At 41.3% G+C, this 16756-nt stretch overlaps 1 protein-coding gene across 1 annotated transcript; it reads right to left on the bottom strand.

The window, feature by feature from the left end:
- Positions 1 to 2512: 2512 nt before the first annotated feature.
- On the bottom strand, positions 2513 to 15951 carry NUP50 (nucleoporin 50). The gene is made up of 8 exons (XM_059816644.1): positions 15922 to 15951; positions 12844 to 12922; positions 11629 to 11712; positions 9215 to 9410; positions 7292 to 7951; positions 6267 to 6345; positions 5077 to 5195; positions 2513 to 2894 (listed from the first exon to the last, which is right to left on the bottom strand). Exons 2-8 carry the CDS (start codon positions 12910 to 12912, stop codon positions 2692 to 2694), a joined length of 1410 nt encoding a protein of 469 aa, XP_059672627.1. The 5' UTR covers positions 12913 to 12922; positions 15922 to 15951; the 3' UTR covers positions 2513 to 2691.
- Between the last annotated feature and the right edge of the window lie 805 nt (positions 15952 to 16756).

Below are 16756 nucleotides of genomic sequence, written 5' to 3'. Positions count from 1 at the left end.
AAATGCTTCCCCATTCTTTTAGTGGTAACTTTCCCCATCTAAAATGTTTAAAATCATGTTTTTATGCATGCATTTGATATTCTAATTAACACAAGATCCCAATTATATACCTTTCCCTAGCTTTACTGATAAATACATACGTTGCTAAAAAATTAAGGTGTCTCATCTCAATAAGACTTTCCCACAGCCAACAGAAGATATTACTTGCTGCCATGGATACTGTAAGGGTTAACTTTTTCCAACACAATTTATTATTCTTCCACTTATTTTTCCTTACACTCTGTGCTCATCCTCAGAAACACGACAAGCTGTTCTTCAGTTTGCCAGCTTTACAACTGGGCCAAACACGGGTGTGCAAAACCCCAGACTGCCTCACTTCAGAGGCACATCGTAAGGATACAGGGGAAGTTCCGTTTGTCTGTTACTTGTTTAAGCTGATTGGTCCACATTTCAAGGGATGAAGGAACAGTTCTATATCTGCGAGCTTTCGGAAGTGAACAAACATAAACCCAAGACCACCGACACAATCTGTACGGAGTTGCTCTTCAACTGGGACGCGTAACAAATCTGCTTACCACATCCAGCACTCTAGTCTGTAAGCCTTTCTGCGCAGACATGTTTAAGACACTACAGTCGAACGACAAAATGCAAAGTTAACTGAGCCCCTTGGACATCAAACCTGAGCCTGTAATAAACTTTCAGGCAATGCTCTGCTTTTCATACGTACACAATTAACATGCAAGCCTTCAGCCTCCAATTTAGGTATCAGCAAGGCTTTTTTTTAAAAAAAAAAAGAAAGCACATTATTTTGAGGAAAGTAATGTCACTTACTTTTAATGGTTAAGTACTGAGCCAGATGCAAAAAAAAAAAGGCACCAGTTTAGATACAACTTCAAATACTTGAAATATAAGCTTCCTTTACACTTGAGTGTTAAAAATGCAATTCCTGTGACCTCAGTGTAGCTGAAATGCGAGCAAAGGCCTTTGTTTTTGAACTTTGGTCAAGAGGGCTATAGATCCTCTAACGTGTTTCCTCCTTTTAGTTAAGAAGGGGGGAAAAAAGGCCGTAACCTGAATTGTGCAGTGAATGAGGACTGAAGGCAGCTGTTTGTTCCCCTGCAGAGAGCAGCAGGGAGCAGGTGAGACGTGCTGCATCTACCCAAGTGGTGCTATTACTTTTTCCCCACCCACAGGGTGCCACTATTGTGGATTTCCAGGTCCCCTGTGAGAATTGCATCATGCTGCTTTTTTCTAAAGAATGGGATTTTTCCCTCTGTGCCATGTCAGCCAGCGACAGGGTGGCATATTTCTTCCATCTCCCCAGAACTGGTCAGTGTGACAGATCAGAGAGCAGTTCAAGTTTAATATTAATATCCAGCTCTTGAGATAATTTCCAGAGCTGGAAGTGAAGCAGAAAAACAATTACTAGGGAAGGAGTTTCCAGCAAACAAGATCTGAAAAAGAAAAGGATTAAATAACCAAACAAGGTCTGATAAAGTTGAGATGACAACTGGTCACAGAATGATGTTCTGATCCACAAATTATTGCCACATGGTTAATTTTAACACAGCTGAAAACTAAGTTATCGATTAACCTAGTGCTCCCTACTTTTGCGACAGAAAGCTTGTCCTAAAGCTGCAAACTACTGCTTTACCTAATGTAATGCAGTAAAGCACTGCTGTTTTAGCACACGGGAAACATAATTACTGACACACACACACACATTTCCGCATGTATTCTTGGTAATGGCCAGAGGCAATATAAAGATCTATAAAAATCCTGCAATTTGTTTGTGAAAAGAGGTATCTTCAGAAAAGTACGAGTAGCAAGATGAGTACAACATTTACAACTCTGCCTCTGCTGGGTTTCAGTTTTAGCCCAAGGGACTAGGGAAGAATACCTCGGAGGGACCATAATGGAAGTGCAGCCCTGTGCCTCTGACTTGTCAGAAGTCAGCAAATGCCGGTTGTGGTCCAAGATAAACAGTCTTCCAGTTCTCTGCTTGTACTATTGCACATCATTAGCTTGTTGCTACAGTAAGAACAGAACTGACAGTTCTTCTCTAAGAAACACTACTGTCAACAAGAATACACAAGCAAATTTTCTTTTAAATATCTGGAGATGCAGTCTGAGTCCCAAAAGCACACGAGTCTGTAAGTGTTAAAACACAGTACAATATAGAGTATCATTGTTGTTGGGGTACCTTGTTGTCACCGACGGTTTGAAAAATTAGTCTCACCAGAATATGACAGACCAATTAAAATTAAAAATCTGGAGTCTAGAAACAGTTTCAATAGTTAAACTTCAACATCCTCCCTTCTCAAAACAGGAGGTTGTTGCACTGCACCACAGTCTGTGAGGAAGCTCTGGTACCATGTTTTTGTACTCTGATTTCAGTCCATTTGGTCAAAGCGACCGGTGTTAAAAACATATGCTTTAAATTAAATCAATGTGCTTTATCCAGAAGAGGTCCTGCATTTAGATATTGAAAAATGAGGGCGCACAGTCCAACTTGTGTTCTATTAAAGCTTTTATTAGCTAGTTTAGCTTTTCCTCACAGAATTTTTCCAGAATTCCTATAACAGTTCTTAATATCAGAGTAAAGAGTTAAGTGTTCAAGTGAAGTTACGGAAGAAAAAAAGAGCAGCAGCAGTTTGGCAAGAATTCCTCAAATCACTGACTGCAACTTATTTAAGCCTCCTTTTTCTCCAGTAAGATTTTGTGCAACTCATCTGCATCCTCACTTGTTTTCACCCTTATTAACATAGTGACAGGAACAGATGGATTCTTCTCATCAATCGGTGGATTAGGAACACAAACTATAAGAACATTGTTTTTTCCGGTTCTTGTACATGGCATCTTGGGTGGAATTAGAACATTCAACAGTATGTTTCCTGCATATGAGGAGGAAAAAAATTACAGTTAGCAATTTTTCAGCTTTTACTGCAATACAGATGTTAGTATACTTACTAAATAGGGATTTAAGTTTGTTTTTGGAAGGAAGGCAATTCACAAACGTCATATATACTCATCTTATTCTTCCCTAAACATCTGCTCATGGCCACTGTTCTCACAGATCTCCTTCCTCATTAGGAATGAGGAAGTCTCTGAAAACACTGTGTCCTCCTTTTTTAAAGGGAAGAATCTGAAGAATATCAAATTCTAGTAGGGACACGCAGGAAAAAGAGAAGGGAGCAAGGGAGAAGCAGCAAATGAGGACTCGAGTCACAGTGCTTAGTGTACGCTTAGGCAAGTTACTCATTCTGACCATCAAGCACAGTTTGTAAGCAGAGGCAAAAAGTTAGCTTTAACACACATACAGGCATGTTAATCTCAAATGGGACAAAACTATGGTAGATTAAGTACTTTGTATCCTCAAATAGTACAACACATCTGATGTGGTCTACCACTGGCTTACTAATAACAGCTCTATGTCAACTTGTTAAATTATGTAGTGAGTTTGACAGCTTCAGGATTAGTGGTCTATTAAAATAGTTGCAAACAAACTCAAATCTGCTTCCACGGAAGATGCACACATTTTGTAAACCTGGTAAATAGTTCAGAACACGGTAGTAGTATTTAGGGGAAAGTCAATCGTCGCCTTCCTTTCCAGTTCAGTTTTTCAACACAGTGAGATTTTAGGAAAGGATTATAGCACTGTGTGAAGATAGCAAAAAGGAAAGTGCGCATCACTGACTGCAGCAGCTTCTAGAAACCAATGCTTGGAAACATCTTAGTGTTTGAGCTGAAGAAAAAGGAAAGATTTCCTAATACATCACCTCAGATGAAGGTAGAGGGAATGTAAATCAACATCATGAAAACTAGCATCAGCTGAGTGAAAATCAAGAGTTAAAGAGTAGGTAACTTGGGAGAAATCAAGTTTTCATCTGCTCTAGTCAACACATTCAAATCCCCGAGGAAATGCTGAAAGCACTGACAACTCTGCCATACGTCTGCCTTCAGTTTTATTGCTCAGAACGGCCCTGTATCTGGCAAACCTTGTCTCCACTGAAAGAAGTTAATGATTTAGAAGTGACTATTACAGGAGTCCCAATCCCACCAGGTATTTGAAAACTGCCCCTAACGGGCCTGCAGAGGCTTCGTACGGACTCGCTGGAGCGCATTATAAACCGAAAGTGAGGTGAGATTTACCACCGGCCTGCAGTGCTGCATGGCTTTAGCTTAATATTTATTCTATTTTATGGAAGTTGTCAGGTGCATGTGAACCCCACATACAAGTTTTTTGAAACTAGGTACCAAGGTGTAGCAAAGTTTCTCAACAGTGAATATCAAAACATGGATTTGCACAGTTTGAGTGTGTAAACACTCTTCAGCCAGAACATTACACCTTAAAAACTTGACTACATCAAGTCCTCCTGAACTTCCAAAAGTGAAGAAACAGCAGGGTTTTCTTCTCTTTAATTAGCTGTATGTGTTAACGTTCATCTCAAAAGATATTCTGAGGAACTATCACACTACAGGTTACTCAAATTCTGTAGAGTCAACTGACCATTTGTGATCCAACTGAAGTTAGCTAAAACACCATTCAACAGTTGGCCTTCAGCATGCATTTTAAGAGCAATGCATACAGCAGAATCCTGCGTGCCTGATCTATATAATGCTCCCCTTTACCCCCAAGTACAATGGATGTCTGCCCACGTGGCCAACTATTTACACATTCAGGATGAGTTGCAGACAAATGACAGTTGGCCTGAGTCTCAGCACAAAATTTGTTCCTCTTCATTCATCACCCCTGATACATCTATACTTCATCATGGATCTTAAGCCACACTTCAAAGCCACTCAACAAGGCAAAGATGGAGAACAGCTATTAAAAAGGGGAGTGGAATACCCAAACATACACCATAACCTTTTACTTCCTTGCACTGCTTCATGGGCACTATTCTGTAATACTCATTAGAGGAATCCAATTGCTTGTTCAATACTTGAAGTTATTTTTTAAAAAAGGTAGAAAGGTTTCCACTAATTGTGTCTGTTACGCTGTGTAACCAAAAAATCCTAATGCTTAGCAGGGAATTTCACATCAAGACTTGCTAGTAGAAGAAATTTACGTACCTAAATTGGTATCCGCTCGGACTAGGAGTTGAGTTTTTTCATTTCCTGCTGGTTTTAAGTGTAATGTTCCTACACCTTTTTCTTTAAATTCATTATCCTTTTTGTAGAACAGTTTGCACCTGTGCAAAAAAAAAAAACACCACCCCCCCAAACTTGTTTGTGCAGCTATGTAGAGATTAAATACAAAGATACCTCCCAAATACACACGCGCATGCATATACGTATACATCTGACTCAGAGTAAGCCAATAGTTTAACAACAATTAGGAGTTAACGTGCTGTGAGTAGCATAAATCTTTATTCTTCTTGACCTTGTTTCAGATAGCACTTCCACTTAAGAAAGTTAACTATTTCTTTCAGTATTGAAACGACAAACGTTATTACTTTCGGAGAAAAGTAAAATGCACAGCAACCTGTACTCGGGGTCTATAAGGAGTAGTAACTGTACACTACTGTTTAAAAACACTAATTACAAAAACATAAAAACTTGCTGTATCATTCTGAAGTTATAATAGGACTTTTATGTAAAATTAAAAAACATTTTGAAGCTCTAATAAACCTAATTCCATTCTTCATAAATTAGCACGTACCTTCTCTCAGATAAAGCAAAAGGCTTTTTGTAGAAGGACAAATTCTGTGCCAAGTGCTAGGCAGGCATGCAATTACTTGGACTACTGACATGCTTTGAAAAACTGCTTCTAGTACAACTAGTCTCATTTTGAACTTAAAAAGTACAACTTGTTCACTCCCTCATACAACAATCAGCATTTTCCAACTGAAGAGTTGTATTTTAGGCTGTGCAAACAGCTGAGCACCTGACTGATTTTTCAGAAGTACAGTACGTTATTTCCGTGGTACAAGCCCTATAATTTAAACTTACAAAATCTGATGAAGCCAGAAACATCTTCATTTGTAAAAAACTGACCAAAAGTAGAACACTAACTAGCTATCAGTACTGTGTCCAAGATACACAAGAATTTTAGTAAGATCTTACACATTCTTGTCTGTAACTTTTTTACCAGTGAAACTTCATATTCTATATAGCTTCCTAACAAGCTCTATTAACTAGGAAGTCAAGAACATATACATCATTAATTATGCACTGCAGTGGTGAAGAATAGCAATATGCAGGTATGAATTTTATTTTCGAAGTTGTAATTCTATTCACTATTCCAAGTTAAAGTCACTTACTTCTTTGAGTAGAAAGCATCATCCTCTTTTATTTCATTAACAATGACTTTTGGTGGCTCTTCTTCCTCCTCTTCTCCTCCTTTAAATAAAAAGTTTTAAAACATTCCATACATTAATATTGTGAGCATATAATCTGGAAGGTATTTTTGGCATTGTATTAGAACTAGCTTATGCATGCTAAATTTGACATATACATGTGTAGCCTGTCAACATTTAAATCGACGTAGGCTCTAAAGCAGCTTCAGCTACAGAAAAAAGTCTTACTTTCTTTTCATTCATCCATGCTCCTCGAGCAGCTTTATGCTCATCTTCAATTTAAATGGGATGAAAATACCCAACCCCCACTGCTGGGGGGAAGTTATAACATTTCAAAGAATAGTCTCCACAAATCACATAGGTCCAAGTAAAGCATAATAAATACTTCCAACAGCTAAGTTTAATTTAGGGGAAGGGTAATCAGTTGGAGGAATGACAGCCAAGAGACAATGGCAGGATTATGCCCTTCCACTCCCTCAACTGCTAGGATTTCTATCAGCTTACTGTACCCAGCTTAGCTGAATAGCAGAGTAAAACTGTCAGGTAGGATGCAAGTTTATTGGCCATACAGCCTTGTAAGAAAGATGTATTAAATTGTTCCACATCTTATGCATTTTACTGAGGGACCTCTAATAAACCTATCGGGAAAAGAAGCAAGATTGATATGTCCTGCAGGCTCAAAGATGAACATACCAGTTGATTTAAATTTCATGGTTTGAAGTCTTGTATTCAGCTGAAGAATTACATTCTATTACATGAAGTATAAATCTGACAGAAATACATAGGTTTTGATAACCATACACTTTTAGTGTTACTGAAGCAGTATGCAAGACTGAGGTATTTCCAAATTAGTGGTACAGTTTTGCAGCTTTTAAATTCAAGATCAATTATGGTCTAGTTCAACTTAGTATTATTTCATCTTTGCAGTATTCTTAAGTCAGGTACATTCACAGCTTACCACTAAAATCATCGTTTTAAACAGAATTTACCTTTATCATCGCTATTGCCACTTTCTGTCTGAGCTTCCAATACATTGGTGGATACTGCAGTGACAGACTTAGCCTGGTTTGTGTCTTTTCCAAACAAACCTGAATTCCCAGGAGAAAATGAGAAACTACTAAGCGTTCCTGAACCAAGGGAACCCAAAACAGAGCTGTCAACACTCTTGCCAAAATTAAATGAGACGGCTGATGTAGCTCCTAATGATGGGTCTTTTTTTTCCGATGCAGCTTCAGGTTTTTTGTCCGAGGTATCCTCACTTTTGTTGTTAAACAAAAACGTTGATCCTTGCTGTAGCTTTGAATTCCCAAATGTAGAAACAGACTGAGAGCCAGATGTCTTGTTGCTTTCGTTTTCAGAGCCACTATCACTACTGCTTCCATGTTGCTGTTCAATATTTGCTAAATACTTCTCATAGTCTCTAAAGATGGGTGTCAGGTCACAGAGTGGGTTTGTGTTGACATGCTTAACTATCCAGTCACGCACAGAACAGTTTAAAGCTGCTAACTGTTTGTGGTAAACGCTAGAGCTACAAACTTTACTCTGAGCATAGCCAGATGAGGACGGTTGACTGCCACCATTAGCTTTTGGGCTTGCAGCCTTTTTCTCAGTAAATGCAGTAGTAGTAGGACCGTTTGCCATTGTGGATCCTATTAGAAGAAAAACATGGCTTAGAACACTTTTCCAGAAAGCACGGTTCTCATAAAAACCTAAACTAAATGTTCTCAATGTTGCTTTATCAAATCACTCATTCTTGCTCAGTTACACACCTTGCCTTGTATCACAGCACTGTGTACCAGATACTGTGGTACACGTAAACAGACAATGCTGTGAAACAGACCTAAGCTCACCAAGTTTAGAAAAGTAAGTTAGTTCAGGGATAGACAAAGTAGATGAAGCACATAGTTGTATAAAAAAAATTCCAGAGAAATTGTACAGAATAACATTAAAAAAGTAAAGTTATTTATTTCACCAGCCCCCAAAAAAATCTTAATTCAAGCTTTACCAAGCTGTAACAGTTATTAAAACAAAACTCAGTTATCTCTTGCTACTTGTGCTTTAAAAAACTCTGAACACACTAGCCCATGATACTGCACATTTTTGAGTGGTATCTGTATAAAAACCATAATAAGCAAATTAAGAAAATCCTAATTAAAATATTTAAGTTTCTCCTAATTTAGTTAAGCTCATTGAAATCTAAGTTACTCTAAACTTCAAACTCCACCACTTCTGTTCTGTGGCATTGTTAACATTTCTGCATCTCCAACACAAAGAGATAGAAGTTATATTCTTCAGCAACTACCAAAGCATGAGACTAGAGTTAGATGTGCCAAAATATTTCAAGTGTCTTAAAATATAGGTATAAATGTAACAAATAAGATTCTAGTAAGACTGACTGCAATATAAGATGTGCAGGGAAAAAAAGTTAAGGCTTTAGCTATGCAGCATATATTTACCAAGAACTGCAAAAAATACAGAAACCTTAAAAAAAAGTCACACAAAACCTGTAGTCCTACTAAAAGGGCATTTTCCATTAACTTTTTGGGTTTTTTAATTAAATTCAGAAAATTGGGGCAATTATTTAACTGGAACATGTTATCAGCTTTTTTATACTATTCGGAGAGTGTCTTATGCCAGTATCTTCCATTCCCATTTGTGCCTATAAAGCTTTTACCTCCAGTGTTAGATCAAATACCAATTTAGTTTCTACCTCTTAAAACTGCAGGCATTTGATAACTTGTCCCTCCAGCAGTCTAAAGTCTTTTTAAGAAATTTTACAAAGAGGAATAAATTCTCAATGCCTTAAAGCAGGACTACAGGTTTGTCTGAATTTGGTTCTTCACTATTAAATTAGCCCTACGGATTTTATCACTGAATTTGCTGACAAATACGTACGCTTATTTAAAACTTACCAAATGCTGATTGTGTTTCGGAGGTGGTCTTTAAACTGCTGAAAGAAGGAGTGCTAGAGACACTACTGCTTCCATTAGACAACCCTTCTAAAGACTTTATTCCTGCACCATTACCAAATCCGCTGAAGCCACCTCCTCCTTTTCCAGAAGGCAATATAAAGCCTTTAAACCCTTTAAAAGCTCCTCCACTTTCCGACTGGGGAGAAAAGAAGAAGGAAAAAAAAAAAAAAAACCAAGAGAGAGACAACTAGTTATATACATCTCCTCCACAAAAATCCTCTCCTCACTTAATATCCCATTTATTTTACCCTGGTTCAGTGTGTCATTTCATGCATTATTCTAAGTCAGCTATGTAAACAAAGTTAATAGCTTCCCTATGACACATATTGCTACTATTTTTAAAGGACTCAGATGCTTGGTATGAAAATAAACTAGATGTAGGAAGTGGATACATAAAAGTTGTTCAGAGCAGCGGATGTGTCTGACCACCTATTTAGACATTCATAGCATCTTGTTTTCTTTAAATAATTACATAGCAATATGTAATTGCAGGCTTATTTTCAGCAACTTTTAGCATTTACAACCGCAGTTAAGAGTCCAGCACTTCAAGCCACTCATCAAAACAGCATACTTTGTAGTCACCTATGTAACGTTTAAGTGTCCAGTGTGACTGATGGGAGAAGCAAAGATAGAGTGTACCTGATAACATAATATGCATGCTTTCTGCAGCCTTTCCATTACCTACTTCTGAACACTATCTTTACAACCATATTATTTTATGGTATAGTTTCTTACATGTTTTTAAAAGATATAGTGTGATTAACACGCAAATAGGCACTGCCACTTTTAGGTCCTACATAGAAGGTCTTTTGAGGCAATATGCACTTATTACTGGAAGTGGACTTTCAATGTCTCTGGGAAGCCTTCAGAGGAAAGGGAGAATTGCTTCTGAGTTTCATCTGCTTTTGCCGCTGAAGAAATAGCAAAAGATAACAATTTCAGGTTCTATTCCAGTTTCTGGCCTTGTGGGTATGGACTCTTTTTGTTTCCCTTTGTGCTTTACCTTTTTCAGTTCAGTCCTCTGTTTCTCATTTCTAGGTAGCTATTTTTATTCTGTCTCTCTTTGATCAGTCCTACCTACCTCTCTCTCTGGACATTCAAGTTAAACTGCAGTCTTTTTCTTTGCGGCATTCTACTTGCTCCATTTAGGAACATGAATAAATTTCAAGTTTACCATTTTGTAAATATTTCACAGGTTTCTTATGCAACCTCAGCTGTCCTGCCATCTCTTCTGCTTTTTTACATTTTGCCCAGCCTATCCTAGTTCTTCTTCCAGCTTTGACAGAGCTCTAACAGCTGACTCCCATCCTCCTGACTACTTCTTCTACAATCATCTGGTCCCCTTTCTCAGCCAGTTCTGGTTTTGCTATTCAATTTGCCCCTGAATCCCTCCTGTTCAAGCGGTGGTTTATATCTTGCATCACCTCTTCCCAGTACAATCCTTTAATTAACTGCATCCTCTACCACATTTGTGGCTAAAACTACTATATGCCAAAGTGGGATAGGACTGCTTCCTCATTTACATTGCTTGGACAGCAGAAGGAAAATCAAAAGCACAGGAGAAAACTATGTAGCCCCTAATTGTGCCTAGTCTCATTCAATCCAAAAGCAATTTGAGTGATAGGTAAAGTTTCTGTCCTATTTCTAACATGGCACATGCCCTGTTCTAAGAATGTTTCATAGAAAGATATATACGACAAAGCACCTGTCAGGGATTTTTGAAAGGACTACAATTTGGTTGGACTGGGTTAATGCTTTCACATGGACTAAACCTTTAACAAAGGCCAACTTCTTTTCAATTTCCAACTTCCAATTTGTTACTGCAAAGAGTAGGTGGCACTAAAGCTTTTTGGGGGGTGGGGGGGCGGGGAAAGTAGCTGCATTCTTAACAAAAGACATCTTTTTCATTCTTAGATCAGCTTAATATTTTGGCTTTTACTTATCTAGCATCTGCCTGAGACATCTCTCAGCCCTCCTCTGTATGGGTAACTAGTAACTTTTGATTTCCAGGCTTCCACCTCTGCAAAGAATAAAACTGGAGCAGTTCAAATGCTACTTTACCCATCTGTAGAAGACACTGTGTCTGAAACACTCTGCATTTATACTTCAAAATTACACATCTCTCTTCACCCAATCAATACTAGTATTACCCATTTTTTGTTGTAGCCTTATTCTTGCTATGAAACAGTGAGCAAAAATTAATTTCCATGTATGATCTGACCAGTTGCACATACCTTCTAAATGATAGCTTTATACAGTATTATTACAAGCCCAAATAACTAAAAACGTGAGCACGGATGTCATATTTTGCAACTGAGTCAAACTACAACACTGATGCTCAGTGATGACATTACCTCTGATCCAACGTTTCGGCGCTTTGCTTTTTTAATAGCTCTGTTCTTCAGGACTTCTTCGCTAGCTACTGAGAATGTTCCCACCTTTAAGAAGAAGTTATGGAATCATTAGTGAAATTCTCAGAATGCATGAAGCCATCATATTCTGAAGAGATGGCTGAGATCAGCTTTTGAACACAACTGTAACATTGCTCCCTAACAAATAAGGGAATAAGTAAAAAAAACAAAACAAAACAACAAAAACCCCACCCCAAACAGAAAATACAGTACTGTGATTAGCTTGCCAGCTACTTGGACAATTAGCTGATACTTTTAGAACTCCATCTTTCTTGTTCTGCACTGCATTTCCCTTTGTGCAATCTCAATTTTATTGTGACAAATAATTCAAGTAATCTTTTTTTTTTTTTATTGCACTTACAAACAATCTTCAGTTTGGAGAAAGTACATTGAGATGTATGCTCTAAGTCAATCTTCTGCAGTCTGCTGTAGCTCAAGTATTAGCAAAGGCAGCTAATGACTAATTACTACCCCATAATAAAAGAGAAAATTAAGTTTTCTTATATTCAAATTTCTGGAAGAGTACTGTTGCGTTTTTTCCCCTCACATTTTATAGGCCTAAACATTTAATACTTTTAGTAGCACAGAAGCTAGCACAGTTTGTTTAGAGAGAATACATGAGCCATAAGTAAGCATGAGACACTAAACATGAAGATCTCTTTACAATCAGATGAAACGTATCATTGGACTGTTGGCTTAATCATTCTGGCTGTGTAGGGACATTCAGCTAAGCACTCCAAATTAACGTATTTCTGAAACTAACTATTACTGACCTTTAAAAAAAAACAAGACATGAGACATTAAGAAAATTGATCTCAAGAAATAAAAACCGCTTTTCTTGTGAACTCAATAAATACCCATCACACATTTGAAGAATTCAAAAGCATTATGCATTTTAACAAGCCTGGGGTTCCCTTTAGAAATGTAAAGTTCCTTTCCCCTGAGCTGCTGATGTCATTTTAACTGTTAAAAGCTGCTTTGCCATATGGTCTGCATATATCAAAAGCTTTATTAAAAAAAAAAATCACTTACATAAAATTATCTTTAATTGCTACACTTTTAACCAATTTTACTGTAGATTTCACCCACAAGATAAATAGCACATGTAAATAACTACCCTACTACCTGCAGGAGTGGGGGGATCTATGTGTATCTCACCTCCTCAGCTTCATCCTCCTGATCCCAGTTTCTGTCAGTCAGTTCCTTCTCTGCAATTCTCTTTGCCATTTTTCCACACCTGGGGGGGGGGGGGGGGGGGGGGGGGGGGATATGCATAGAATCAATTGCACAGAAATTAAATTCTAAGCAACAGTGATCTTCAATTTGTATTACTTAGAACAAATAATGGGAATCAGAGTTCATATAGAAGTAGGTCACAATTGGAATGACAGTTGAAAACCAAGTGTTTCTATCAACTGTTGTGGCAACAACAACGAAGAGCACTTGAGATTAAAGTTGTAGCGATAAGCCATATTTGATCTTAAATTTAAGCAACAACAGAAATATGCAGTTCAGTTATGGGATAAGTTTTCTTCAGCAGCAATGCTGGCTAAAGAAATTCCTTTCAGTCCCATAACCCATATAGCTGGTCACCACTTACTCTGAAGGGCTGCAAAACCCAAAAATATGAAAAAAAGATCTGGTTAAAACATTCCATATTCCACTCAATCTTGCCTCAGGATACTTTTCTCTTGCTGCTTACATGGGTAAGTTGCTTTATAGCATCTAAAATAAATACCGATGAGGACCTACTGAAGCAACTGGACAGAGAGCTTGGGTAAAATGAAGACAACGCTCTCCTACAAAAACCAGGATCGGTAGAATATTACTAATCGGAAATTTGAAAAATTCTATTACAAATAAAGTAGATTATTTTTTCTCCTTCCAAGAACACATGAAGCATATAATGGCTTTTAGAGCAATTACTGTAAGCAGCCAATCATAATTTTGCTAATTGTCTCTGCAAATGTAAACGAAAATCAGCTTTGGAGAAGGAATGTCTGTAATAGTTCTAACTTCTGATTTCCATTTTACTAAAGTACAACTTACCAGCTGTGTACAAAACCAAAGAATGAATCCAGCTATGATATTTTGTATCTGAAAGACTTGGCAAGCAATCACATTACTCAAATTTTATATGAAAAAAGTTTTTTTACTATGATCTTATCATCTCACACTAAATATGAAAACTTTTCAAAGAAAAGATGTGGGTTTGTAGCAATAATAAGTCTCAAGCAAGCACAAAAATTAAAACTCTTTAAAAAACCCTCTTAGGTTTGTGATTAAGACCTGGCCAGATAAAAAAAAATTCCACATACAGTTGAATTTCAGAGCCAAAAATGATAACAATACATGGTTACAGAACATCTTGTTTAGCCGATGAAATATTTTTAAACAGAACAGTAAATCCAGCTGCACAGCGGTCTTACAAAGATCACACGTCAAAGCCATGAATTTTGGTCTGACACGCTTCGCAAATAAGGTCAAGTTATTAGGATCTTTTGGAAGTACAGTGACAAAAGATTGTTTTGTGTAAACACTTTAGAACGCCCTAATCCGCACACCATCTTGAAAGTAGAGCGCCTACCATGCCCTGCTTGATTCTCTGCAGACTGGGGAACTATTTAAATCTAACCCATTAATAAAAAAAATACTTTTTATAAAGTCATATTGACTCCCCAGTCCAGTTTCCCACAAGAGTATACAAACACTTGCAACCAGAGGAAGACAAAGATTGCATCTGGTTGGCAGCAGCCAGAGCTCAAAGGCTAGTAAGACCTAGAATTACACCATCAGATTCCACAGAAGATCGAATTACCAGCCACTGAAGCATGACAAGCACGACATTAACTAGAAAGCCTGTTTCCCACTAATAGAAGAGCGGTCAACTTGTTGGCCTTGGCTCCAGGTTCTTTGCACCACCTACCCGTGTTTACACAATTTCGCTACATCAGTACTGAAAAAAAGAGCAGACAACAGAATCTAACATACGTTAAGACACTAGCAAGAAAATTCTAGACATGTTTTCTAACCTGTGAAACAAGAAGCAACACAAACCCACTTCTATCTGATACTCGCAACCTTCAAGAAGTTTTTGTAGCAAATGTTCTGAACAGGTTGAGATGGGACTACTTTGAGAAACAGCTCTTCTTGTTTAAAAAACCCCACAATATAGATGTTTTGTTGACCTACTACAATACACCTAGTAACTACAGCTGCCCTATTTAATGCAGCATTTTGAGAACAAGACTTACTTTCAACATTTGCGTTCCACCATATCCCCTATCTACCACAAGGCGAGAAAACTTGCACCACTGGAGCGCCCAACCTAAAAGCGGGCGGCAAAAGAAGTCGCTGGTATCCCATCATACTTGCAGGACTGAAGAGGTGCGGTGCTGGCGAAGCCAGCGCTGCAGAGACTCTTCAGTCCCGAGCTGGGCGATGGAGCAGCAGACGCCGGCGGTACTGCAGGGTGCGCAGCGGAAGGCAGGCTGCCGCCTGGTCCCTGACCCGCGTCTCTCCTTCCCTGAGAAGGCCTTCGGTTTCGGCGTGGGCTCTTTCGGTTTAACACACAAAGCCCCGCTCGCTTCCTTTCCAAAGGCCTAGCTGCAGTCCCCTGTAACATCTCAAGTTCCTCCCTCCCGCCCCGCACAGATTACAGGGTAGCTCCTCGCTTTTAAAACAACTGGATGTATTTCTGCCCCCCCGCCTCGGTGCAGCTCGCCAAAATGCCACCGCCCCCCCCCCCCCCCCCGCACCGCGAAGCGAGCCCTACGGAGCCGGGAGGCTCCAAGGATGAACCCCCTCCCTACTCGGTACCCTCTGGCTTGCAGCCCTCCTGTTGGAGGCCCGCGGGTGACATTTGCCGCCAGACCATCCCTTCTCCTCACCCCCGCCTGAAATCCACGCGCTCTCCTCAGGGAAGGCGATGCCTGCGGCCGGTCCGCGCCCGGCGGGGGGAGGCCTGCGGGCAGCCACCCCCCCGCGGTGGGACGCGCACACGGCCAGGCACCCCGGGGGAGGCACCAACTCGCCGGGAACGGGGACGATCTCCCTCCAGGGACACCGGCACGTCCGCCCGGAGCACCCCAGCCGGGCCGGCTGCCGGCCTCAGCCCTCCCCCGCGGCGTGTCCCGTGTGTCGTGTCCCCCCCCCCGCACGTCAAAGGCACCAGGGCGGGCGATCCCAGGCACGGCGGCGGGGGAGCGGAGAGGGGAGAAGAGAGCAGGCACTTACCCCCACGGGGCGGCCCCTCGCGGGCGCGGGGCGGCGGGGCCGGGCGGGCGGCTCTCCCCCGCAGTGCCGGGCTGCGGGGCCGAGGCTGCGGCTGCGGCGGGCGGGAGGCGGAGTCTGGTCACAGGCTGCCCGGGCCCGGAGCCCGCTCACCATCCCCCGGCCGGGCCCTCCACCCGCTCTGCCTCCGCGGCTCGCCGGCGTCGCTTGACCCGCCGTCAGGCCGCCGCCATTTTGTCCCTCCTGAAAGACGGGGAAGAAATTCTTTTAAAAAAGAGAGAGGCACCGTCCGCCGCTGTCCCCGCGGCTGGCTCCACCGCGCATGCGCCGCCCTCCCCCCGCGGCCGGCGCTGCGGGGGGGAAGAGAGGGGCGGAGCCGGCGGTGGCGGCGGCCCCGCAGCCGGCCGCTGGGGCGCGGGTCACGTGGCTACCGCAGCCCAATGGGCCGGCTCGTCTTACCAACGGCCGGCGGGGCCGCGCATGCTCCTTGCGGCAGGTATGGGTCTGGCGCCGACCGTTCGAATCTGCGTCACGTGGCCGGTACTCCTTCTCCGTCCTCGCGCCCGTCCCCCTTCCGGCGCGGGCCGGCGTGAGGCGGCGGGGCCGTTACCGGGGGCGGCTGTGGGCTGCCGTGCTTCGCGGCCCCAAACTGGGCCGCCTGCAGCGGTGGGGGGGAGTAGGAGGCACGCGTGGCCGGGTGGCGGGGCACATCCCGCACCAGCTGTACCCGCCCCCTTCGCCCGGCCGGGCGCAGCTGCCGCTGACTCACGGGGCAGGGCCGGCTCCGGCCTGGCCTACGGCGGGAGAAGCGGTGGTTTGCCAGGCTCGGTGCCTGACT

The sequence above is a fragment of the Gavia stellata genome, chromosome 4 (assembly GCF_030936135.1).
Source record: "Gavia stellata isolate bGavSte3 chromosome 4, bGavSte3.hap2, whole genome shotgun sequence".
Classification (NCBI taxonomy): domain Eukaryota; kingdom Metazoa; phylum Chordata; class Aves; order Gaviiformes; family Gaviidae; genus Gavia; species Gavia stellata.
The sequence above is the reverse complement of the archived record's forward strand: the minus strand, read 5'-3'. Positions and strand labels throughout refer to the sequence as shown.

Excerpts from the sequence above, each read along its gene's own strand:
- NUP50 (XM_059816644.1), bottom strand. The coding sequence starts at position 12,912 with ATGGCAAAGAGAATTGCAGAGAAGGAACTGACTGACAGAAACTGGGAT. Across the intron at positions 11,713-12,843 it reads AGGAGGATGAAGCTGAGGAG|GTGGGAACATTCTCAGTAGC; the intron begins GTGAGATACACA and ends TTCTTCTTAAAG. Across the intron at positions 6,346-7,291 it reads TGGCAATAGCGATGATAAAG|GAGGAGAAGAGGAGGAAGAA; the intron begins GTAAATTCTGTT and ends TTTTATTTAAAG.